This window comes from Dermochelys coriacea, chromosome 10 (assembly GCF_009764565.3).
Source record: "Dermochelys coriacea isolate rDerCor1 chromosome 10, rDerCor1.pri.v4, whole genome shotgun sequence".
Classification (NCBI taxonomy): domain Eukaryota; kingdom Metazoa; phylum Chordata; order Testudines; family Dermochelyidae; genus Dermochelys; species Dermochelys coriacea.
In genome coordinates this window covers 11,745,553-11,772,071 of record NC_050077.1, presented here as the reverse complement: position 1 = coordinate 11,772,071, position 26,519 = coordinate 11,745,553, and the positions used below count along the sequence as shown (strand labels likewise).

The 26,519-nt window shown below is 43.9% G+C and overlaps 1 protein-coding gene across 12 annotated transcripts in view; it reads right to left on the bottom strand.

The window, feature by feature from the left end:
* Positions 1–26,371, bottom strand: part of MAD1L1 (mitotic arrest deficient 1 like 1) — a 551,618-nt gene extending 525,247 nt beyond the window's left edge. For 4 of the 12 annotated variants that reach the window (XR_006274883.1, XM_043494293.1, XM_043494297.1 and 1 more), the window contains exons 1-9: positions 26,190–26,336; positions 24,441–24,603; positions 22,848–22,988; positions 21,213–21,392; positions 19,602–19,726; positions 18,804–18,885; positions 16,333–16,463; positions 14,715–14,829; positions 13,659–13,720 (exon numbers count right to left, since the gene is read on the bottom strand). Coding sequence is in view for 11 of the 12 variants with exons in the window: in XM_043494293.1 (XP_043350228.1) it covers positions 13,659–13,720; positions 14,715–14,829; positions 16,333–16,463; positions 18,804–18,885; positions 19,602–19,726; positions 21,213–21,392; positions 22,848–22,988; positions 24,441–24,590 (986 nt within the window). In the remaining variant the exon portion in view is untranslated. Of the gene's footprint in view, positions 1–13,658; positions 13,721–14,714; positions 14,830–16,332; positions 16,464–18,803; positions 18,886–19,601; positions 19,727–21,212; positions 21,393–22,847; positions 22,989–24,440; positions 24,604–26,183 lie in introns of all 12 variants that reach the window. The other 8 variants (XM_043494294.1, XM_038419936.2, XM_038419935.2 and 5 more) reach the window with 7 other exon arrangements.
* Positions 26,372–26,519: the final 148 nt, after the last annotated feature.

The following is a 26,519-nucleotide window of genomic DNA, read 5'->3' as shown; positions in this document are numbered from 1 at the left end:
GAGACTGAAAACTGGAACAGATGGACTACTGGTCTGACCCAGTATAGTAATTCTTATGTTCTACTTCTTTAAAGAGAGGAAAATGCAATTGGCAGGGGGACTCATGGTCAGAAATCAAACTATTTTGTGTTCATTCTAATTTTTTTAAAATTGACTAAGTTTTCATGTCCATTATGTGCCTTTAAAGATATGTTTGAAAATATCATGTCTTTCCTACTAAAGGAAATTATATTTTTTCCACAAAAAAGAAACTGTGTGCATACACCCTGGGTTGAGGAGGGGGTTTGGTGGCAGGGGGAAATCTCCTAGTAAACACACCTGCTTAATTTAAAAATATTCACTGAAACGGGCTGCAAGAGAAGATTTCAGTAGTTAAACAAAGAGCTTAAATAATATCACATAGCTCTTAGGTTAGTTCTGCCAATGGGAGATGCAGGGGCGACACCTGTGGACGGGGAAGCGCACAGAGCCACCTGGCCGGCGCTGCACCTCCGCGTAGGAGCTGGAGGGGATGGGGCAGTGCACAGAGCCACCTGGCCGTGCCTCCACGTAGGAGCTGGAGCGGGGACATGCTGCTGCTTCTGGGAGCTGCTTGAAACAAGCGCCACCTGGAGCCTGCACCCCTGACCTCCTCCCGTGCCCCAACCCCCTGCCCCAGCCCTGAGCCACCCCCACCACCCTCCAAAGCACTTGGTCCCAGCCCAGTGCACCCTCCTGTATACCAAACCCCTAATCCCCAGCCCCATCCCAGAGCCCATACCCCCAGCTGGAGCCCACACACCCAACCCTCTGCCCCAGCCTGGGGCCCCCTCCCACACCTGAACCCTTGTTTCTGGCCCCAGCCTGGAAGCCGCACCTCAAACCCCTGCCTCAGCCCGGAGACCCCTCCCATACTCCAAAACCGTGTGCTCCACCCCTAATGCCCTCCTGCACTCCAAACCCCTCATCCCCGGCCCAACCCCAGGCCCCACACCCCCAGCCAGAGCCCCCTCCCGCACTCCATCCCCCAATTTTGTGAGCATTCATAGCCCGCCATACAATTTCCATACCCAGATGTTGCCCTCAGGCTAAAAAGTTTGCCTACCCCTTCACTAGACTCTCTCTCCCCAACTCTCCCTTGTTAGGGAACCATTTTTAAATCCTGGTATAAAATGGTTTCTTCATCAATATGAACATGTTTATGCCAGATGGTATCACTGGGGCATAAATGTGGTTTTTATTAAATCACATTTAATTAGCCATCAAGAAGTGTGTACGTTTAAATACTGTTATCACATGATATTTACTGCAACCCTTGTCCTGCCCATTCCCTGCCATACTGTTTGTTATCCATATACTACTTCATAGATTTAATTGATTCCAAGGTCAAATGGGACCATTGTAGATCTAGTCCTATATAGCCCAGGACATCGAATTTACCGAAAATAATTCTTAGAGCATATATTTTAGAAAGACCTCTTGATTTAAAAACTGGTAATGATGGAGAATCCACCACAATCCTTGGTAACCTGTTATTTGATCAGATAAGGCCAATAACAAGGTCTTTGGGGCAGGAACTATGTCTATAGACTCTGAAAGGTGGTAGCACATTTTTTGTTGAAGCATGTAATAATTAATGATGGTTTTTACAATATGTTCATATTTCTATCTTGAGAATGGCTTTAAAGAATATATTACGTGTCATGCTCCACCAATGCCATCCGGCATAACCATGTCCACCTGGCATTTGCAGGAGTCATTTTTTACACCTGTGTTAAAAACAGTTCTCCATCATGAAGACTTATGTGCTGCACATTGTAGCACAGGGGAGGGGAGAGTACATGGGCAGTGTATGCACTGTAGTTCAAAAGCGAAATACTAAGGCACACTTAAATGGAAATGGAAAGTTAACATTATACATGAGCTAGCGACTTTAGCAGTTATTGTGTTAGTGGAAATATCAAAATGAAAGGCTGAATAAAAAAAAAGTCTGAGCATTTGAGCCTTCTGACAGCAGCACACCATCCCCTTGCCGATTAGTCTCTGCTATTTAAATGATAATTTCACTTTAGTTACATTAAGCCAGAACTGTTTGCGTTAAAGTGGATTTTTTAAAAAGGTCTGCGCTTTGGAAATCTTTCCTTTCACAGCCAAATGAGCACCAGAGTTCAAGCTATTTACATAATACAAGGATCACCACACTCTCAAAAGAGAAAAAGCTACTTTCACCCAGCTGTTTTTCTACAGTCTCTCAACACCACTTGCAAGAAATATAGCAGCAATGGGCAATGAGGTGTCTGATGCACTGGTTCCCTCCAGGGTTGGAAAATGGGGATTTTGGCTACTCACAGAGGATCCGCTATAGAAGAGATAACATGCGCACACATGTTTCTATTCTTAATAGAGGAAAAGTTTGTCCAACACCTGAATAAGGCACTTCAGACCTGATCTACAACATTCTGATTTTACACACCTAAGAGCAGAGGCATTAATTGGGATCAAATTGTGTTGTATTTGATGTGGATCAATGCCCATTACGGATTAGGAGAGACCAAACTATTTCATTTCTGAACTACAGCAAAAATTTGAAGCCAGACCTCCAGGAGGTGAAATGCTGATAAATAATTCCACTAGGACACCTAATCACCCCCCCCTTCGGCCTAATGCTTTCCAATACTTCATTCTGACCACGATGAAAACAAAACAAGAGACTTTAGGCTTTGATCTGCCTGAGTGACTTTTTTCCTTCAAAAGCCAAAGGTATCCCACAAAGAACAGCTAAATTCCAGGCTACCAATGACAAAGCGAAGAATGACGTGACTTCTAGCATGAGATGACAGGCGGGCTAAGATGGAAAAGGCTTGGAACAATCCTCCAGCAGATGCAGCATGTCACATTCTGTACATGATGGCTACCTCCAAGATCTCTCCATATTTAGAATGGTGGCCTCAGCAGTAAGGGTAGAAGCACAGTAAGACAACTGCAAGTTTCAGGAGGGAATTAATTCTATGTGATAGATCTAGAGACAACTGCCTACCTTAGACCTGTCCAAACATTTCTGTCACAAAGATTTTAAGTTACCCCAGTTCAACTCCAACTTTTCAGTCTCCTCCTGACCCCAACCTACATAAAAGCAGGGTGCAGTCCTGATTTTTTAAGTGCAAGTACTTCACCCCACCTGTGTGACCTCCCACTCCCAGTGCATTTCTGTTTAAAATGGCATCCTCCATGGAGTGTGACTTCAGATGCACACTGCATGGGAGGTCAACAGTGTGGGAACACCATTCCCATACATTCCCACCCCGTTACCTTACAGTGTGGAAGAGCATGAGCACTGCAGGTCAAGACTGAGTTGCGCTGGCAGAATTGCACATTTGCACAGCACTTATCACTGTGCTTAGCCTACATCATTTTACTTTTAGTGAAGAACAAAAAACTTGATGATATATTTCACTATTTTTTAAAGTGCACAAATACCACCACCACCACCCCCATAACAGTATTGGTCGTTGAGGATCACTTGTCCAATCAATTATCTCCACCTCGGACAATTGTGCGTCAGTGCTTGAGTCTCCGCAAAGTCCATTCCTGTCCACTCTTACGTTGTCAATCTATTTCTTCATCTGTCTTCTTCTCTTCCCCTTTACTGTCCTTGGGAGGATGATCCTGGATAGGCCAGATGCTCTTATTACATAGCCGTACCACTTCAGTTTCCGCTTCTTCACGATCTTCAGGAGGTCTTCATATAACCCAGCGCATTGGGTGGTGATGTTGCAGACCTCTTCATTAGTGACGTGATTGAAGTAGAAGATCCCTAGGATTTTACGGAAGTACCTCATCTCTACTACCTGTTTTTTCCGATCAAGTTCTGCAGTAAGGCTCCATGTTTCACATGCATACATTTTCACTTTCTGTGGAGCCTGCCAGCTGCTGACCTGTCACCTAGAGCCAAAGAAGTGAACCTATTAGTCCTGACCTGGTTTTCTTCCTGAAACATCTGTGTAATGGCTGGCTGATGGATCTTGGGGACTAGTTTTCTGCAATGTCTGAAACCAATTAAGGAGAGGAGCATGTGTGTGGGTGTGTGCATTTTCCTCTAAGAAAGTGGCAGGTGTCTCTATTTAGTACACTGGTTAGCACAGTTGTAAATTGTAATTACACAGGTGCAATATTGAATACCAGAATTCCTTCTAGCCAGGTTCCCCTTTTGGAGTGGGAAAGCAGGAAAAGGGAATCATTTTACATTGTAAAATGATTGGATGAAACCTCTGCAAAATATGGCATGGAAATCAGTGCAGAGAAAACCAAGCTGATGACAAACAAACATGACTGGATCAGCTGGAGACAGTGAAACATTCAAGTATTTGGGAACAATCATCACTGACGAAGGACCAAGGCAGAAATTCTAGCAAGAACTGCACAAACAACAGCAGCAGTGGCAAAGCTAAAGCCAATTTGGAAGAATAAGGACATCTCCCTGGAATTCAAACTGAAACTGCTGCATGAATTGGTCATCTCCATTTTTCTGTATCCATGTGAAACATGGACCCTTACTGCAGAACTTGATCGGAAAAAACAGGTAGTAGAGATGAGGTACTTCTGTAAAATCCTGGGGATCTTCTACTTCAATCACGTCACTAATGAAGAGGTCTGCAACATCACCACCCAATGCGCTGGGTTATATGAAGACCTCCTGATGACCGTGAAGAAGCGGAAGCTGAAGTGGTATGGCCATGTAATAAGAGCATCTGGCCTATCCAGGATCATCCTCCCAAGGACAGTAAAGGGGAAGAGAAGAAGACAGATGAAGAAATAGATTGACAACATAAGAGTGGACAGGAATGGACTTTGCGGAGACTCAAGCACTGACGCACAATTGTCAGAGGTGGAGATAATTGATTGGACAAGTGATCCTCAACGACCAATGCTGTTATGGGAGTGGTGGTGGTGGTGATGATGATAGTATTTGTGCACTTTAAATCTTGTTTCTTGATTTCTGATTTCCTGATTGTGGATTAGAGTTTCTTTTGCAGTGTAGGGAAGGGAGGAGAACATAGGAGTTGGGTATCTTTCACTTTAAATCCTGGTAATTACACTAGGCCATACTAAAATTTCTTCCATCTGAAGCTCAGAATGTACTTTGCAACCACGAATGAAGTCTCATAATCTCCTCCTCTCCCACAAGGCAGTAATCTACCATTCTATGAATGTCCATCTACCTTTCTATGAATGTCCATCTAAAATAAGTGGCTGCCAGTAAAAATAAATAAATTTTCTGTATAATTATGCTCATGTGATGACTTTGCTAAAGCTGGATGCCATCATGTTCTGCCTAGCAAATCAAAATTGTAGCAGCTGCCCTTGGAATTATAAAAAACATACTCCCACTGCACTGCCAATTTAATAGTGGGCACAGGTTAGTGGCATTTCAGTGGCAGCCCACCTTGCCCATTGGCTGAGCTCTCATAGCAGCTGAGCCAGAGGTGCGCTTCAGGTTTAGTAGTGCTGTCTACCTAATCTTCTTGCCATTTGGCTTCAAGTTATGGCTCGTCGTTTATGTGAGATTGGGAAGCCAGCTACCTCTAGTGACTGATCCAAACTCCACGGTATTTGGCTCTTCTCTCCTTTAATTTCCTAGCTCCTGTGGTTATATGTTGTCTTCAAAAATAATCTGTGCAATATTTTTGTAATTTAATCAGGAAAATCCAACTCTATTTCTGTATTTAATGTACGAGGAGGAGTATTAAAGTGTAATATGGGTTTATTGGTGCTTTTTTGCCTTTGGACAAATTGTAGATAATATTTTGTGTATAATATTTATATAAAATACTGTGGCATCTTGTTTGTACTTTAGTTTTGGATGAAAAATCATTGTCAATCTGAGAATACAATCCAACAGTTTCCCTCCTTTCTATCCACTATGCAACAATCTCATTATAATCAACTGTACTGAAGGGGGTGGAATGCAGCCATTGTATTTGTTTTTAAAGAAAGTGTAGGGGGTTATCCTGGACATCACAGACCAATTAAAACAGTAGGTTTAAGAATAGTACTTAAATTAATATACAATAGAAAGAAGAAGGTTTCTGTAAAGGAAAATTGAGCTTCCCCAAACTATTAGAATGTTTTATGTCATCAGATTAATAAATAAAGGGACCTTGAAAGCTTTTTTCAAAGTTCCTCACAACAAGTTTTGTCATGAAGCTATGTATTTGAGGCAAAAGGTAGAGTACTTTTGTGGCTCAGAAACTGATTAAGAATAGGAATAAATAGTCAACTTTGTTACATGGTGAAAAATGTAACAGTAGGTTATTGTAGTAGGTTGGGGAGTGTTTAATATATTCATTAATAGTTTGGAAAACGGAATGAACAATGAAGTGGCGACATTTTCCGAGACAAAATGAAAAACCTAAGAACGGCCATGCTGGGTCAGACCAATGGTCCATCTAGCCCAGTCTCCTGACCATGGCCAATGCCAGGTGCTTCAGAGGGAATGAACAGAACAAACAATCATCAAATGATACATCCCCTGTCCTCCACTCCCAGCTTCAGGTAACAGAGGCTAGGGACACTCAGAGCATGGGGTTGCATCCCTGACCCTTTAAGGATAATCAAGATGAAAAGATGGAGGAATTCCACACGGACATAATAAAACTAGAACACGGGAAATTTGAGTAAAACTGAAGAGCTAAATTGAAAGTCAATAAGTGGAAATGTGTAATTTAATGCGTAATTAACCTGTGGAACTCATTGCCACAAAATATTGAGACCAAGAGTTTTGCATGATTCAAAACATTCAATTCAATGTTTACATGGATAATGAGACCATCTGCAGTTTATTTAGCCAAACTAACAAAAGTGCTATAAACTCTCATGTTTAATGCAACCCCTAACTGCTCTGTGTTGGGAAGAAACTTCCCCTCGGTGCTGATCATTTCATAATTAGCATTTAGGGATTAATGCACCTCTCTCTGAAACATCTGATGGGGGCTACAGTTAGAGAATGGACCACAGGTCTGATCTTGAATGGCAATGTCTGTGATCCTTTGACCTCTTTCTCTGGTTGGGGTCATAGTGACCACTCTGTTTTAGAGCCTAAGTGGCTCCAATTGGGGAAGAAGACAGGTTACTACAGTTGTGGCATGTGGAAACTTAATATAATGCATGTAGTATATCTGTAATTAATTGTAATTTTATGATCTGCGAACATATTGTAACTTGCCTGGCTGCTGTAGACAAGGTTTCCCACCTACAACAAGCTGTCTCATCACAGTGGGAATTCCCTGGGTACAGAAAAGAAAAACACATACAACATGTATGGGAACAATTTAAAGACTATCACTACTATTTTTGTTAAGTTACCTCTTTGCACTTGCAAAGATTCAGTTGAAAACCCCGTGGAATAAGCATTTTATGCTCTCTCCTCTCATGAATGCACACTTTTGGTTAACTATAAAATTATAGCATTTGTATTCCCGTGGGCCCAGGGACAAATTAGCTCTAACTCACCTGCACTCTTCTCCCTGACACCCTTCATATGTTATTTGTCTTATACCATAAACATTCTGAGCAAAGACCTGTCTTCCTATGTATTTGTATAGGACCTAGATCAATGGGGCCCAAATTCTGACTGGGACCTCTGAGCATTATCACAGTATATTAAACAACACAACACTTCTCATTTGATATAAATATACCCCTCACACCTCTCTATCCACAGTTTATCCCTCATCCCCTTTTGACTACACAAGCAGGCTAGAACCTTTCTTCCTATGAAGAAAGATGGATGTTGCTCCCTCCAGAGTCAGCCAAGCATGGAGATAGAAAGAAGGAAAAGAATCCTGGAGAGCAACGCAAAACACTCCATTGCTCTCCGATTCCTGGGCTGAGCAAGCAGACTTTTCTCATAGGAGAGCAAAGCCCATGAAAGGAGGAACCACCAACAAACCGCATGGCAGTTCTGATAGCTGTGGGTCAGCCGCAACTCTGAAACCTAGTTAGCTACAGAGAAGTTTGTATAAGCCTAAGCTGTCGCCACTTCATCGCTCCAGTCAGTCCTCCAGTGTCATAATCCTCCACAGTTTTAAGAGATTCATTCTACTGCACAGACACAGATCTGTAGGATTACCGTCTGTGGTGCTCAGATTTAGAAATCAGTGCCACCAATTTAAAAATAAAAAAACACAACTGTCTGCTTTTTTCTCTGCACCAATTCTCTTCAAAGAGAGAGATTTCTGGAGTGATCAGAAGTCTAGACTTCCTGTGGCTTCTCATCTGTGGGCACCCCTGCCCCCCCCCCCCCCCCCCGCATCTGACTATAGGCATGGGCATAATCTTCCAGGAGTCTTTCCAAACACTGTAATCTCCTGGTTTTCAGAACATACATGAGGTCACTTCAGAACTAACCATACCAGCAACAACAGATGGGAACATTTTAGTAGCCAGCCTACCTTGGGCTGTACCTCCTTTTTTAAACAAGCCACCTAAAGCAAATCACCCTTACTCTAGTGCTGAACTATTGCAACCAACATTCTGGAATCTGGCAGTGAAAAGAACTAAGCTACAAGGGTTTACCAGTAGTTGAAGATAGCAGCAGCTGAACAGAGACAAGAAGAGACAGGTACAAGAGTGAGCTGCCAGATGAGCTATAAACTTATTTAGATTAGAACAGTGGTTTTCAATCTTTTTTAATCTGAGTACTCTAAAAAATTTCAAATGGAGATACAGACCCCTTTGTAAATCTTAGGCATAGTGTGCAGACAGACTACAGCTTAAAAACCACTGTTCTATGGTAACAACCACCTTTCGTGGACCCCTTAGACATAGTCAGCGGGTTCCCAGGAGTCCACAGACCACAGGCTGAAAAATCACTGGATTAGAAGATTTACAGGGCAGGAATCTTGTCTGTGTATTTGTCAAGTGCCTCATAGGCTCTGAGCACTACATAAACAAAGAACAATGGGAAGGAAAGAATGGCAGGTTGATTATATTTAAAACAACATTTCCCTCTTAAGGATGATTCTGTGGATAACAGTGAAGAAGAAGAGAACTAGACTGACCAAGTCTGAAAAGAGAGAAAGGACAGGGAGTCAGGGAGAAAAAGAGGGTTGATGAGATGGGTGAGAAAGATATGTACGGCACTCTGCCACTGGAGAAACTGTGTCTGAATCTCTGTTCATGTTCAGAATAGCTGCAACAAACAGGAACTCTGCTAGACATACACACAGAGAAAATGATCACACTGGTGTGGTTTTAAAATAGATTTTAAAACATTTGATTTTAACAAGCCAACAACTTTAATTAGACTAATGCCTGACCTTTTTATGGTGCCCAATTGATGTTTGTACAGGAGTCAGAGCATACCACAAAGAAATCAATGTTTTTCTGATACAACAAGAGAAAGTGTGCCATCTAGCGGTGAGTTCCTCACACTGACATCAAATATAACTGCATTTCTTTTTTACAAACCCAGAAAGCCTACTCCCATCCAGAAACACTGTTATTCTGCAAAACTAATTTCTTGCCTGACACTTGCAACATTTATTTACATTAGAAGGCATCTCTGAGGTTGTGGTGCCTTCTAGCAAAGGAAATATTCACTGAAGTCTATGAAAGTTTTGTACTGAGTTTTGTACTTCACTAAGTCCTTCTCTGAAAATAACCAACCACCTGGTCACCCAATCTACAATGATCTGTAAAAATCTACTGTCATCAGTGTACCACAGGGAGAGACACAGAATAAGAGAAACACACTTGATTGACACAGAACAATAGAATCACAGCTTATTCCTAGCAATCAGGAGTTACAATAGTTTATATCAGCCAGCAGTGCCTCTTCTAAAGCGAGTAGCCTGTAGAGCAAAATAAAGAGGCTAATACACTTAATACACAGCAAGTAGATTTATTCTGCAGATGAAAACTAATGTTGCAGAAGAACTGTAGATTTGGGATAACTGAAGGCTTAGCATCCCTGGGCGTCCATGACAGAGTAAATATAAAGGGACACAAAAAATACTGGCCAAGTTCCTGCAAACCCAAACTACACCACTCTTAAAGAAGCAGAGTCTAGTAAATTGGAAAGTGAACAGCATTAGGACATGAATATAGAGAAACCCTTGGTCAAATACATATGAGACTGCAGACAGCTTCATGATTTGGGTACAAGTGGAGTGTAAGATAGAATGCCAAGTGCAATTTTATGATCTGGGTAAGGAGGGGCACAACTTATAAGTCCATCATATTGGTAAACTGTTGAAGTTATGCTTGCATTATATATAGGGTATAATTAAAAATAGCATGTTCTGTTCTTACCACCATAAGAGTAGGAAGAACTTTGGAGAGGATGAAAAGGAGCAGTGGAAGGACAACACAAAACAATTCCGGGCTAGGCGACAATGTTAACCAGTCTTCTACAATTTCTAATGTTTAGGCAAGGGAGAAATCACAGGTATCAAAGAAGATGGAACTGATTCCCATCACCTGGTTGAGATGGCAACAATTCAGAACTTGTGGTCATTGGACTACAGTACAGTGAGAGCAACTTTTGAGTAAGGTATTTAGTTTTTGCACTTTTCATAGTTTATTTCCACCAAAGTTGCAGCACTGGAAGACGACCACCAAATCTCTCATAAAACTCCCCAAAAAGATAAGCACAGAGATGTTTGGCCTCAACATCCAAGAAGATTCCCCCTCCCCTTCCAAATAATATTAGATAAAATTACACACCAAAAGCCCTGCTCATAAACTAATCTGACAGGGAACCTGCAGGGACCACGCAATCAGTGAAGAAAAGCCATTGCGAGCAGACACAGAAGAGAAGCCCTGGAGAACAGCTGGAGGAAATGAAAAACCATCTTCCCCAAAAAAGCCACAGGCTGTGCGCTCTTCCTCTGCCTTCCATGTATAAATGGAGAAACTAAGAAGAAGAGACACAGGGACATAATGCATTCCCTTTCTTCCTGCTTATCTAGTTATTAGCAGACAGACAGTACATTGTACTGGCTCTTTGGGATAACCATCCAACTGTTCCCATTCTCTCCTGCTCACTGTCTAGCAATTAACTTTTCTCAAGCTTTCACAAGAGGTACGCTCCAGGAATATGATTGGGACAATGATCTCCCTTTTTACTTGTTCTCATATTCCTGGCTGAAAATGAACATAATTCATACTGAAAGAAGCCTGGAAAAAAAAAATCTAGCTCCAATTCCACTTGGTGCAATCACATGCAAAAGGTGATTTTCTTGAGAGCAATTTGTTCTTCTGTACAAAGAAACACCCTTAATACTGCTAAACAATGCGGCACAATCAAAAACCTCACTAACACTTTGCATCAAATATTCTGATTTTAAATGAAGAGGTTATCAGACTTCAGCAGGAAGAGTCACTTGGTTCCATTTCCTTCCCACTGCAAAATTAGCTCATTAAACCTTTAACAGCTTGACTTAAGTAAAAGCTTGCACACCACTGTCTGGCAAAGAGAAAGTTTGGTGGGAATAACTCCGTACTTCACTCTCCTGAAAGTCTGAACATATGAATCCTGAGCATAGGCAGGAGATGGTCTCAGCATTGCTATCTACCTACGTGCATTAAGGAAAAGGTAGCTCATCACACACATTGGACAACACAAAGAATTATGAGAAAAGTAAGAGGACATTGCTTGTGAGAGACCAGGGCCGGCTCTAGGATTTTTGCTGCCCCAAACAAAATTTTTGGCTGCCCCCACTTTTTTTTGTGCCCCCCCCACCCCGCCCCTTCCCCAGGCCCACCTTCTCCCCCAGGCATGCTGTATTTCCCCCCCCAATTGCTTCCTGCAGCTCCTCCCCCAGAACCCCCTGCCCTAGATCACCTCCGCTCCGCCTGCTCCCCGAACACGCCGCCACTCTGCTTCTCCCCCCTCCCTCTCAGGCGAGAGAGAGGCAGCGCGTTCAGGGGAGCAGGTGGAGCAGAGGTGAGCGGGGCGGGGGGAGGTAGAGGAACCGCTCCACGCCCCAGCTCACCTCCGCTCCACCGCCACTCGGTTTCCCCTCCCTCTCCTTCCCAGGCTTGTGGCGCAAAACAGCTATTTCGCGCAGCAAGCCTGGGAGGGAGGGGGGAGAAGCGGAGCAGTGGCGCACTCAGGGGAGCAGGCAGAGGCAGAGCGGAAGCGAGCTGGGGCACATTTCTATGGGCGGCATGGCCGGCGCCAGAATGCTGCCCCTAGAAAAGTGTCACCCCAAGCACCTGCTTGTTTTGCTGGTGCCTAGAGCGGGCATTGTGAAAGACAATCCTCTTTTACCTCAAGTAGCAGCGTACCCAATATAGAATCCCAAATCCAAACAAGGCTAGGCCCAAAGTATGCCATCATTTTGCATGCAAAACTTCCACTGTTTTCGTTTGTTAAGCAGTTGCAATTGATGGGATTGGGACAGGGGCCCGAGTAGGGAAGTTTGATCTGGGGTAAAAGTTGCAGGTCAAGCCTAATTCTTGTCTAAAGCATAGCTCTCAATGCAAGGATGCACAAAGGAAAGCAGTTCTTTTGGGCAAAACACCTCCCTTCCCACCAACAAGCATAATCACACTTGAAACATTGAGAGAGCCACAGCCCTTGCAAAGGTGACACCTGAGCATGGCCCTAATTTCGTAGATTGCTTTTCTTGCAAAGCAGCAGCTATCCCTGGGAAGAAGATGCAACAGATACCACTCTTTGGTTACATCACAGACAAATTAGAAGAGCAAGAACTGTGATTTAGTTCAATCTAAAAGATGTCAATCTCTGTACCTACAGCAGCAGTTCTCAAACTGTGGGTTGGGATGCCAAAGTGGATTGCGTCCCAACTTAATAGGGTTGCCAGGGCAAGAATTACACTTGCTGGGACCCGGGGCTGAAGCTGCATGCCGAGCTCCATCACCACCCAGGGTGGTGGGGCTCAGGCTGTGGCCCCCTCTCCTGCCACCAAGGGCAGCTGGGCTTGGGCTCTGCTCCCCCCACCCCAGGGTCATGTAGTAACTTTGTTGTCAGAATGGGGTCGCGGTGCAATGAAGTTTGAGAACTCCTGAACTACAGTGTTACCCATCAGCCCTCTCTTTGACTAGTGTTACAATCATTTCACTTTCCCTAGAGAAATTTTCTCAGCACCAGAAGTGAAAAATGTTTATTACACCTCTACCATCATATAAAACACAGGATAATAAGAGAAAGAGCTGTTAAATTAAGTTATTACTTTAGAAAACAACACGTCAGGTCAGTCTAATGCAACATTCCTGAGATTTCATTACAGGAATTATATATACAATAATGCATCACAGGCTCATATAAATGACTTGCCGTACATCTCATGAAACGCTCTACTCTTAATATGGTCACACTAACTCAATTCCTTCTAAATATGAACGTAGTTATATGCAAGAAGTTTAGAGAACTAAAAGCTGAACCAGCTCTCCACTTACCACAGTCTCAAATGGATTGGGTCAGGCTGTTAGTCACCAGTTCACTTAATCCCCAAAAGATACTCTATGACTGTTTGTATTTAACAAGGCATAATCATATATACTTCATAGCAGCGAGAGAGAGAGAGGAGTACCAACAGACAAGTTTGCACACAGGAGGACAGCTAAGGTGGACAGCCTGACAAGATTAAGCCATCAAGATCTCTAAGAAGTAAAGCAAGTGGAACAGGTGGTTTAACTCCATCAGCACCTACCTGATATTTAAGCCAGTGCTCTCATCTAGTTTTTCCCAGCTTTTCAACTTTCCCAGAAGTTTCTAGGGAGGAGGCAAAAGAAGTCAATAAAGAAACCTAAATGAGGGTTCTTACATCTCATCTCAATTCCTATAGCTGCATTTTTCATTCCTTCCACCTTAGCCTTTTCCACTTTTTTCATGTGGACTTTATCATCTATGCATGGCCCAGTACTGCTGGAACATCATTCTGGGTACCCAAGACACTATTAACAGCAGCATTAATCTTCCCAACCACCACAGTTACATGGCATAATATACCATTTCTGTGCCATTCATTATCTATCTTTGTGAATTAACCTCCACTGTACCAGATTCTGTTACTGCAGAGACCAAAGAAATTAAACCCGTATTCCAAATATGCCAGTTCTATACCAGCTGCTGTGCCCATTTCTCCTCCCCCACCAAAGGGATATGCATCACAACTGTCTATGCTTTCAGTACCAGATTGGATTGCCCAAGTCAGATCTAGCCCTTATAATAGCTCTGCACCACAACAGTTTTCATGAATGGGTAATCATCTTGAAAAATCATTTTACCTTTGACAGAGGGTGGGGTGAAAGGGGTGCTTCAGGCAACAGCAAGACAAAGAAATCAATTGTATTGATACAAGACTGTACAGTGGCCCCTTCTACCAGCAAAACTGATCTGAGGGTATGTTACAGGCTCCCATTATGTGTCTAATACCAACACCTCTGCTAAGCACTGGGAAACCAAAAGGGCATTCATAGGTGGGGCAAGGTGAAAGGGAGATGCCACAATGAAGATGCACTGCTACTTAGAGAAGTCTTTAAGATGAACAATGGACAGACTTTTGTTTTTCTCTCATTATGAACACTCCCCTCATATGAGTATTCTACATGTTAGGCTACATCTTGGGGTTGGGCCAGCATGAATCACAGCAATCACTGTCTATACCCTCACTATGTCTAGAGGAACTTTAGTTCCCTAAAAGACCACACAAGCAAGAGCAGTAGCCCCAATTCTACTTATATAGTAAGTGTTCTCGGCTCCTCACCTCATTTTCCAATTCGAGGTTCACTAGATCTGCCTGAACCTTCTCATAGCGCTCCAGTTTCCTCTGGAGACCTTCCACCTCCTCTCTGAGTAATCCATTGTTTTCCTTCATTTCCCTGAGAAAAAGAGAAAGGACAAAGCCATTAAAAAGCCACCACAACAACTCCTTTCTCTTATGCAAACTCCTGGATACACACACACACACACACACACACACACACACAATTACAGGGAAGCATAAGACATTAAAAAAGCCATTATGACACTGAGCCAAAGTGGTAACCTTCTATAACCTTTGCTTCAAAATGACTGTTACACAGGAGGCAGCATTCGCTGGGCTGAGTTTTCCCACTCCAAAATGCCCCGGGTTATGTCCGGACATATGAAAATTTCATACCTGCTTTACCGATTGTACAAAAACAGAATTTAAAGTAAACACAACAGCCTTGACATTATGATGCAAAGTCAATATGAATGCAGGTCTGGAACTCAGTAAGTAGGGAAACAGGCAAGAGTTAGTGCTCTTGTCCGTTTACAGATAGTAAGATTTCTTCAGCCCCGAGTTTATTTTAATATAGGTTTTGTGGGGGTACATTAATCAGTCCAATGGTGTCAAAAATAAGACTACTAATCTTTCTATGTGCTTCTGTTTCCACTCTGCTACGACACATTTCACATTTCCAAACAGAAAGGATTGCATAGAGGCACCTGGAGAGTTTCCATGATAAATGGTTATTGAATGGTGGTAGTCCACATAAATCAAGAGTAAACTCAAAGAAGCCTGCTTAGACTCCAGTCTTCTAAATTGTGGTAAAGGGAAGCTGGCAAGATCAGATACTCATGTACTTCAGACTTTTGGTTCATTTGTTTAGAGATTGAAATTAAACTCTCTCATAATAACAGCATATCAAAGTAATGCCAGATTACTCCATAACACAAGACAACCGAGTTTCAAAATTCATTAGTACTTTGGAAACCTACAGAACAGGTTCTAAAAGAGGCAGCACCGGAGCAATTTATAAACTTCAGCAGCCAGTCTTTCAAAATGATACACTGGCACAAGAATGCTTTCAAAACATTAGTGGAAATGCCGACTGGCTGGTAACAAAATAAGAATTTAAAATCTTTGCCAAGATACTACAGGGATAGACATGTTAGAAATGTCATGAGATTGAAGAGATATCCCATCACAAAACCCATATAGAAAGAATTTATTATCAGCAAGTATGTTTAGCATCAAATCCCTCTCCAATCTCCCCTTGCTATGCACAACTTTTCCTTTGATCCAAGATAGAAGGTAAATATGTCTCATCTTCCAAAATGACCAATCCTCATTTCATGATCCCCTCGCTCTGTGCAAAAGGAGATTATCCAGAATCCTCCAAATCACAATATCTAGTAACCATTACAACACTGGCTCAACCTCATACACAGTAGATACAGAAGACCTTTAAACTTCCTTCCACAGCATTCTATTTAGAAATTTCCATTCTGTATAATGCACTGTATAATGCAAAGCCCCCGAGACAGAAAATGACAGCTATAGGAGGATGGACCACAGCAGAAGATAGCCATTTTTGATATACTCCCCATACTGAAGGCAGATCTTTCCTTCTCACCTGAAGTAGGCATTATCCTCCCTGAGCTGGAACAGTTCCCGCTCCATCTTTGGGAATCGGGCCAGCTCTGTTTTCATGTTCTTCACAATTGCAGCATCTTGTTCCTGCAGGGAGAGCTTCTGTTCCAGATCCTGGAAGGTAAGTGATGACATGAGAACAAGACGACAACTGAATTTAGCTCAGGAAGGCTCAGAGCTACCTCTCCACCAGACTGCTAAACCTGTCCAAATCCTTTTCTCTCTAGCACTCTCTCTATCCTTACATTAACTCCAACATACATCAGAAATGGGTACTGTTAACATTTAAAAGGACATCTGCCCTCCCTTTTACACATCAATTTCCTATTTGTCAAGGATAATAAGCCAAAGGTCATCTCTTCTCACCTACCATAAGGAAATATATATGAGAAATTATTACTCTGATGGACTTATTAGGAGTGGTCAGAACAGACACACAATGGAGACAGGTTTCAGAGTAGCAGCCATGTTAGTCTGTATCCACAAAAAGAACAGGAGTAATTGTGGCACCTAAGAGACTAACAAATTTAGCTTATGAGTAAATGAGAAGACATTCATTGGATAGAGAGATTCTGGGATGAGAACCACACCTTCTTCTTGTTGGTGTAACCCCGCACATTGGTTTTTCCAGCAAACTAAGAGTTTATTTAGAGCAGTACTGCAGTTTGTTGTCCTCTTTCCCCACCTCCACTTCCAGTCACTCTGCCTGCTGTAGAAGTTTCTCTTGACACATCCATGCAGAATTGGCAATGCTGCTGCCCTTCAATCTTCCTCTATTCAATGCCAACCAAAGGAAACTCCACAATCAGCATTCCCTCAAAGTCAAGTTTAATTCTCTCCATCTGTTTCTCTCTCTACTGCCTCCTATCGGCACAGAAGAGAATCGCTCCTATCTGGCCTAGAAGTTAGTTTGGCAGGACAGAGGGCATCTCCATGCTTCCCCCAACAAGTCAACTTGCAATCAAAAGCATTGCAGCTAGCTGTACTTTATATGCATATTAAAAAGGATACCCTGACTCCAGTGGAAAGATTACCCCAGGAACAGGAACTGAGCTCAGAATTGCAAGGCTCACCATCTGTCATGAAAAAGCAAACATGTCTAGAAGTATTGTGCCAGAGCCCTGAGTGACCAGACAAGACCAGGCTGAGCTTGCATCCAAATAATCTGCTATATAACAATGCAAATCAGTTATCTACACAGAAAGGATCTGTACAGCTTCTGATCACTTGGACTCTCTGATACAGAAAAGACAAAGAATGTTATACAGTAAGTCCTCACTTAATGTTGTAGTTATGTTCCTGAAAAATGATACTTTAAGCGAAATGATGTTAAGCGAATCCAATTTCCCCATAAGAATTAATGTAAACTGGGGGGGGTTAAGGTTCCAAGGAAATTTGTTTCATCAAACAAAAGACTATTTTTATAAACAAACACACACACACACACACACACACTCTACACCTTTTAAAACAAACAATTTAATACTGTACACAGCAATGATGATTGTGAAGCTTGGTTGAGGTGGTGGAGTCTCAGGATGGAAGAGGGTGGGATATTTCCCAGGGAATGTCTTACTGCTAAATGATGAACTAGCACTCAGCTGAGCCCTCAAGAGTTAATATATTGTTGTTAATGTAGCCTTACGTGGCGAGAGAGACACAGACATGCTCTGTGTGTGTGTGTGTGTGTGTGTGTGTGTGTGTGTGTGTGTGTGTGTGTGTGTGTGTGTGTGTGAGACAGACAGACACCATGTATGAGACAGCGAACCATGCATTGCCCCTTAAGTATGCTGACCCCACTCTAAGTACCCTGACTTTTTAAGTAGATCAGCAAGTTGAGACAGCAACTGCTGCCAGCAAGCTCCATCCATCCTGAGCCCTGTCGTGCCCACCCTGCTCTGTGGAGAAGGGGTACAGGAGCTGCTCCTGCCCTCCGAGGCAGAGGGCAGGAGCAGCACACAGCAGTGGGGGGAGGGAAAGCTGAACTGCCCGGCAATTGATAGCCTGCTGGGTGATGGTTGCACAGGGAATTTAGGGGAGCTGATGTGGGGCTGCCGGTCCAAGCCCCCACCAGCTAGCTCCAACAGACTGCTCTTTCTGTAAACAGTGGACAAAACAGGCAGCTGCCAAACAACATTATAAGGGAGCATTGCGCAACTTTAAACGAGCATGTTATCTAATTGATCAGTGGCATAACAACGAAAAACATTAACCGGGATGACGTTAAGTGAGGAGTTACTGTACAAGTGCTGAATATTATAGACTGTGTAATCCACCCTTCTAATTTCTGTGCCTTGATGTCTCAATTTAGGCAAATTCAGCTCTACCCACCTAACAAGCAAGGCATTTATATGACAAAATGGCTCTCAGTTTCTGTAAGGGTAAATCTTCCCAATACTTTTTGTATGTAAAAATGAAAAGCAGACATTCAGCATAGGTCGCACACACTCTCACCTTAATTTTCTGCTCATGTTCTGCCAGCAGAGACTGACTTGCTTGCAGCAACTGGATTTGTTGGTTGGCCTCCTGACATTTTCTGTTTTAAGCAGACATAAGAGACAAATTTACACACAAGAATCACTTGATGGGAACAATCTATTATAGATATAGAGGTATACTGGAGACACACACTTATTCAAGTGTCATTTACCACCACGACCAAGGACTGTTGTGGTGTAAAAGCAAGAACTGCCCCCCAGGACCTTTCTTTAATTTAATTTAAAGTTCTGGGGCAACTGAGACATTCACTGGGGAGACAGATTACCTCTACATAGAAAAGCAGAAATATTCATTCTTCTAAAAAATACTGACTCCATATATCCATAGAGATCCTCACGATCAAGTTACCCCATGGCCACATCAACAAATACATGAGTACATTACATAAAGAGTCATTTAAACCTTGGTCCTAAAAAGGAGTGTTGGTACATGGAGCTGAAAGAAGAGGATGCAGCAGGCAGACACACACCTCATCAGATCTTCTAATCACCCCTCAACTACACATAGTACAAAATCAAGTATCAACATGAATATGAGAAGTAAGGGAGGTTTTAAGCTTGGATGTTTTTTTACTAAGGTAGAATTAAATTGCTGCTCAGCACTAGTTTCCAGCAAATATTATAACCTACACAGATCAAAAAAAAACCCTTTGAACAGCAAAAATAAAAAAGCTGTTGAACATTTTCTGAATGGCAGCAGCTGCACAAGACTGAAGATTTCTTTTTTCCTGGCAGTTGTTGATCCCCTACTCACTGGTGTTGCACATCCAGCTGTTCCATCAGCTCCCGCTTCTGAGATTCCTGGCTTGTCATTTGCATCTCCTGATTCATTAAACTCCACTGCAACTCAGATATTTTCCCTTTCAATACGCTGATCATCTGGAGTCACAGAAAGAAGAGGAAGAATAAACAACACACAAATAGACCAGTGGACCTCCAGGCTGAACATTATGGAATGCAAACTGCTGAGATAAGACAACTGACTAATGTGAAACACTGAATCTAGAAATAATTCACAATAAGACCTGCAAACCCACCTCAGAACAAAGTCAAAGAAAATTCTTTGCGCTCTTTCATCTGCCACCCAAATTGACATTTCCATTATTCATTAAGCGTATGACCTGGTATGCAAAAAAGCAAACCTCAAAGCCAGAAGCTATGCTCACAAGAGAATGTGTCTTACTATTGACAATTATCTCACCATCACCATATCTACATGCTCCTAAGCAGTGGGGTTTCAAAATAGAGACCCAAAAATTTTCAACCAGCCAAGTAATAGCAGAGAAGTCTTCAGTAGAGGTCTAGCTACCATGGTGATTGGCACAAAGAAATATGGCTAAGACAGTAATCACAGCAGCATTTGCCATTACACCTTTACTAAGCTACTAGACTCAGCTCTCACCCTCAGATTCACTCAGAATACACACACAGAGAGACAAACATCAGTACTGTCAACTCTGAAATAAACTAGTTGACTGACGAAACCTTATATGGCAAATATAGACAGCAAACCAGAGGAAGGAACTTCACAAAGTTGAAGAATAAGCCACATTGGCTCGAATAACCATTATTCGCCTGACCCTCATACCTCACTCCCACTTTTAGCATTCTGAAACGTATCAGATCGCACCCAAAATGTGTTAGATGCATTAAAGAGACAAGATCCTGTCCCAAATTTGAGCAATGTGGGGATAAAAGTGGCATAGAAATAGGTCAGCTGCAGGGACTCCAAATTATTGGTTTAGTTTTTCTTCCAACCTCCAACAGTCTTCCTATTTTTATTGCCACAAATTCCAACAGGCAAGTTAAATCCACTCATTTGAACCCCTCCTCATGGTCCCCAAATCCCTAAGTTTTGGGTGCTTAGCTAACAAATGCTAGTAAAGGAAGTTGCCATTTAAGACATATTTGGAAGATGTCCCCTCTAGGTAGTTTGGTCCGACCTAAATCTCAGCTCCGCCAACTCTCCTGCTCGTTTCCTTCACTCTCTTGGCTTCCTCTCATCTTATCACTCCCTTCATTGCTTTCCCCCCCACTCTCTACATCATGACTTCTATCCTGATTTCCCCCATGCCCAGAACACTCTCCCTGCCCTTGCCATCCAACTCTTTCTCCTCCAAATCCATCTCTCCAAGCAACATCGTCTCATATTCCCCATATTCACCACTCTCGAACTGTTATCCCTTTTCCTGTCCTGTTTAGACTGTAAGCTCTTTGGAGTAGAGAACAAATCTCATCTCTGTTTGTCAATCACTGTGTACACTGTGGTTCTAATTGTTGTAACAAGAGTGGATTGCTCTGATTCCATGTGACTCTCAAAGTCATCTAGAGCACTGGGTGAAATAAGAAATTGCTGTGCTCTTACTTCATTAGCTTCAGCCAGTTTGCTCTCCTTCTCCTGCAGCTTCTTGCTCACAGTCTCCATGCTCTTCTTATAGGATTTATTCATCTCCATTTGTTCCTTCAGTTTAGCCTCAGCCTCCACTTCCTTTTCCTGATAATGCTTTATGCGTGTGAGGAGCTCCTGGTTACGGTCAGCCTCTCGCTAGGGAAGGGAAAATGTAAAGGGACTTCATAAAGAAGAAAGAACCATAACAGTGAAGACACTGTCCTTTCCTCACTATAGTCCCAGAGGCAACCCCACCAACCAATGCTTTTCAGAGCCAAGCTCTTTAACCCTCTAGCTAGCAAAGCTAGTACCTCACTGGCAGCTTCTCAATGACCGGGGAATGAAGCCAGGAAATTACTAAGACAGATTCCAAGCACTTCTTGAACTGATGTATGGACATTAGCACACAGAGTTGGCTTCATGGTTTACACAGCATAATTTACATTGGCTCAAACGTGAAAACCCTGGATATATCAATTACCCTTACACAAGAAGTTTATTTCACTGAGCCTGGGACCTTGATATCTGGAGTAACAAGACAAGTTTCTCTGGTGAAATTTCTATTTGCATTAGAGCATTTTAAGTCTAAAATATTTTAATCTTAAATAAGTCAACTTTAAACATACAGCATAAACAACCAGTGCAACGAAACCACCAACATATGGGGGCAGATTTAGGGGTTTTTTCAGCCATGTTTATTTATTTTATTGGCACTCCGACAGCATTTCACATGCTATTTCAAGTTCATTTCTAACTCAAATTGATTAGCACTTATTGAAAAATGTAAAGCAAATTGCTCTACTAATCAAAGCAAATCGGGCCACAGATTTACCTATTAAGTAAGGATTATGCAAAGCAACGCATGGTTCCTGAAACCTTTATCCACACCATGAAATGCCGAATTTGAGCAGGGTAATTACCACACTGCTGGATTAGTGCTGCTCCCTTTTTGTACCAGTATTTTAATGGTTTCTGTGACTGACTCAGCTAGATTCAGGTTTGAACTGTTCTGGGCTTAATCCCAAAATCAACTGACTTGAGGCAGAACCAGGAATTTACTCAGTGACCCACCATTTCACAGCTACAGAGTAAATCTGTCTCCCAGCATCCTTATAATATTTTGCTGGATTGATTTTTTTTTTTTTTAGCAGCTGAACTTTGGAGAGATTCTAAGAGCTTTATAGGATGACAAAGCCCACAAACTCTGCTGCTTATTTTATCGACATAGCTAAGCAAACACATTTGGGCTAACAACCAGAAGGCAACAAAGCTATTAATCACTGACTAGAGCTCAGTGTCTTATCAATGCAACTTCTCTTGTATGGCAGTCACATGACTGGTGTTATCATTCCAGTCAAACATACCAAACGTCTGCAATTGGGCCAAATGAAGTTTAAACACTTCTGGAAGAAACAAGGTTTAATGCAGCAGACCTGAATCTCCTTTTGTTTTATACTGATGAGCAAAAGAGTGCTCAATAAATAAATGTCTAGAATATCTGGTGGTCAGATCAGTATCAGACTATTTGTCAGACACGCAACAAAGTTTTAATGATCTCAAGATGCTCTGACTGAAGCCTTGGCTGCCAGACAGCACGAATGCCGTACCCACCTCATAGCTCCTAGCGTTAGTATTAGCTGCCTTCTCCAACTCAATGCGAGCTCTTTTGTGGCTCAGCTCCATCTGTATCTTCTCCCGTTCCACTTGCAGGAGCTGAGATTTGGAACGGATTTGCCCAGCTTCTTCCTCCAGCTGATCAGTTTCCATGTGAAGAGAGACATAAAAAACACACAATCAGCAGAAAAGCAGTAATATTTTGCCTTTCTATAATGGCCTCCAGCTTTGGCTTTCAAATTACTTTACAAACCTTGATATATTTAGCCCATCACGTCCTATATAGGGTAGATAAGTATCATCATACCCATTTAGCAGATGGGGAAACTGAGAACCAAGAGTTATGTGACATGCCCAAGGTCACACAGTGAGTCAGTAATAGCTAAAAATGGGAGTGTGGGTGAATTTTGGGGTCTTAACTCCAAATTTCCCACACCAATCATTACAGAAGCTCCCTTCTAGAATATACTTACCACACACAAAACTAAAAAGATTCCTATTACAGATTTCTTTGGCCTTCTCGAAGAAGAAACAGAAGCTAGTCAAGGGTCAGAGACCAGGCCCCATACTTACATCTGTGAAACTAAGTGCTGAACAAATGAGCAGGGTTTTCCCCACTGCAGTTAGACATACATGGTACAACCTAATGTTTATTCATATGAATGCATTTTTTGTGTAAAACTACTGCCGGTGCTCTTGTGCAACCTAGGAGCACCGAAGGAATTAACAGAGCACTTTGTCTTTACGAAACATTAATACTTCCTCCATGTTCAGTCAGAATCCCAGACCTCAACACACATTCACGGAAGACTCCACAGCCAATGGTGAGTCACACAAATAAAAGAGTAAGGAAATTAAAATATTATAGTTAGAACTTTAAATGCAATGGAAATTAAAATAAATATGGCAAACCCTTACTTTACAATCAGAGACCCATAACAAAGCTACAGAACCTAAGAACTTTAAGGGAGATTTGTGTAAGATATCATAGGTATTGCTGAAATGCCCATCACCATCGTATCCATGAAGACTGGTTTAGTAAATTAGACATTTACTCTTCCAGGGCTACAATTCTGGCCCCGACAGAGGTCCTCAATGGAATGAATTTGGTGATCTCAATTCAGGCCTCAGAGTCAATATCATAAACACACCACCGATAGTTTAGCCCAGCTGACAGTATATTTTCAAGAGAGAGCTAGGCAAGCCAGGAAAACTTGTCCAACACCGCAAGCAAGCCATCAGTTAAGCTTAGTCGTGGGGCAGGATGAAGGGAAATTACAATACAGATGCCCGAGTTGGCCTACAGATAACTTAAAGGAGAAGAATTCAAGGGAGCCCCTTGATTAGCCCGGACAAAGAGTCAGGCCCATAACTCACTTTTTTTTTTTTTTTTTTTTTTAAATGAAAGGAATTAAGAGTTTTATTTTGGGTGCAAATTATCTCCATCATTGACAATGTAGGGATAGCAATGCAAGACGGGACAACCCCCATCTCCTAACTAAAAAAAAATCTCCAGGCCTAAGATCAAATGAAATCTAAACTCTTGACTGCAATGACACTACAGCTGTCAGTGAGCCAGGGATGTCTCACCTGCACCCTCTGCTGGTACTGCATATGCAAGGTACTTTGAAATGATCCTGGTGTGGCTGGACCAGATGCCCCCTCCACACGCTGTGAAATGAAGTTGTTGAAAGATCTCAGGGTGGAGAACACAGTTGTGTTATCCTCCAGGTTCTCCATGGTGAGCTCGCTGCTGTAAACACACACATACACACACACAAAGCCAAAAGTGAAACATCCAGGACAGCTTAGTTTTATTCACTGCTGTAACTTAGGGAAGGCATACCCCTTTCTTCAAGTCACGCTGGAGCAGAGTTTCTCAATGCGGCCACCAGGGCCATATGCAGCCACCAGCGGACTTTTTTTTCAGCCACAACAGCCTCCAAAGCATGGGGGGAGGGGAGGAGCCAAGCAGACTGTGGGGGCAAAGCAGCAATTCCTCTATGCAGCGCCCAGCTGTTGCTCCTGAACAACTGTTATGAAGGGCAGCAAGATGTACCATCTTGGTGTTTGCGCTGGCACTGAAGTGGGGATCAGGGTACCCTGTACAGCACAGCCTCTTCGGGGGGCCCAGGCAGTGCCTCTGGAGACATGGTGTGCACAGTGCTGGAGGTAGCTCTTGTAAGAGGAGGTGGCTGCAGCTTTCAGTTGCTGGAGTGCTTCCCCCTGACAGCTCCCCCACTCCTTCCCAGTCAGGCACAGGGAACCGGGGACTCTACAGGCAGCTGGTGACTTCCTGACCCACCTTCCTTGGGAAGGGGGCAGCTCTCACTGAAGGGCCATGGGAGGCAGGGATAGAGAGACAGGTTTGTCTGAGCAGCCACTATCAAGAGTTGGTGGCCGCACTCTGAGGCAGACAGGGGTGCCTGGGCTAGATGGACCCTTGGTCTGACCCACTATAGCCGTTCTTATGCTGCCCCAGGGGGAGGGGCACACTAGTGGCAGGGCCCTCTGCTACTTCCCCAGGGGGGTTCAGTATCAAGGGGCATGGCCCTGGGCTGCTACCCGGGAGGAGTCAGTATTGGGGGGGCAGGGCCCTCTGCTAATGTCCCAGGAGGTTCAGGTTTCATAGTAGCAGCCGTGTTAGTCTGTATCCGTATAAAGAACAGGAGGACTTGTGGCACCTTAGAGACTAACAAATTTATTAGAGCATAAGCTTTCGTGAGCCACAGCTCACTTCATCGGATGCATGCAGTGTCTGGGGACGGGGCCCTGTGCTGCCGCCACCGCCGCCCCCCCGGGAGGTGGGGGCTCTGGGGGGCAGGGGGCGGGGCCCTGTGCTGCTGCCCCCACACCCCGTGAGGTGGGGGCTCTGGGGGGGGCGGGGCCCTGTGTTGCCGCCGCCGCCGCCGCCCCCCGGGAGGTGGGGGCTCTGGGGGGGGCGGGGCCCTGTGTTGCCGCCGCCGCCGCCGCCCCCCCAGGAGGTGAGGGCTCTGGGGGGGGCGGGGCCCTGTGTTGCCGCCGCCGCCCCCCCGGGAGGTGGGGGCTCTGGGGGGGGCGGGGCCCTGTGCTGCTGCCCCCACCCCCCGAAGGTGGGGGTTCTGGGGGGCAGGAGGCGGAGCCTTGTGCTGCTGCCCCCACCCCCCGAAGGTGGGGGTTCGGGGGGGCGGTGCCCTGTGCTGCTGCTGCTGCCCGGGCGGGGGGGGGTAGGTCAGTGTCGGGGGGGGTCTCTGCGGGAAGAAGGGCTCCGTGCTGCCACAGGGCGGGAGGGGGCGGCCAGTCCAGCTACCGCCCTGGGGGCGAGGCCCCCAGGGGGCAGCACGGGCCCCTCACACTCACCCGCCGCAGCCGGCTCCCTCGCTCCTGCTTGGATCTCCCTCCTCGTCCTGCACCGAGATCTCACGAGAACTCGCGCCCAGCTCCCGCGACACCAGCCCGCCCCCTTGCCGTAATGCTGGGATTATACGTGTCTCCTCGCTGCAGCGCCTCCGTTCCCCTCTTACCGTAATGCTGGGAGCACGCGCGAAACTCCTATTTCCCCCCGCGCGGTAGAGTAAACCAGTGAGTGTCACGGCAACGTTGCGTATGGGAGACCTGCCACTTTCTTCGGGAGCCGAAGGCTGATTTTGTGATTCAGAGCCTGGCCTGGGGTTTGGGAGACCTGGGTTC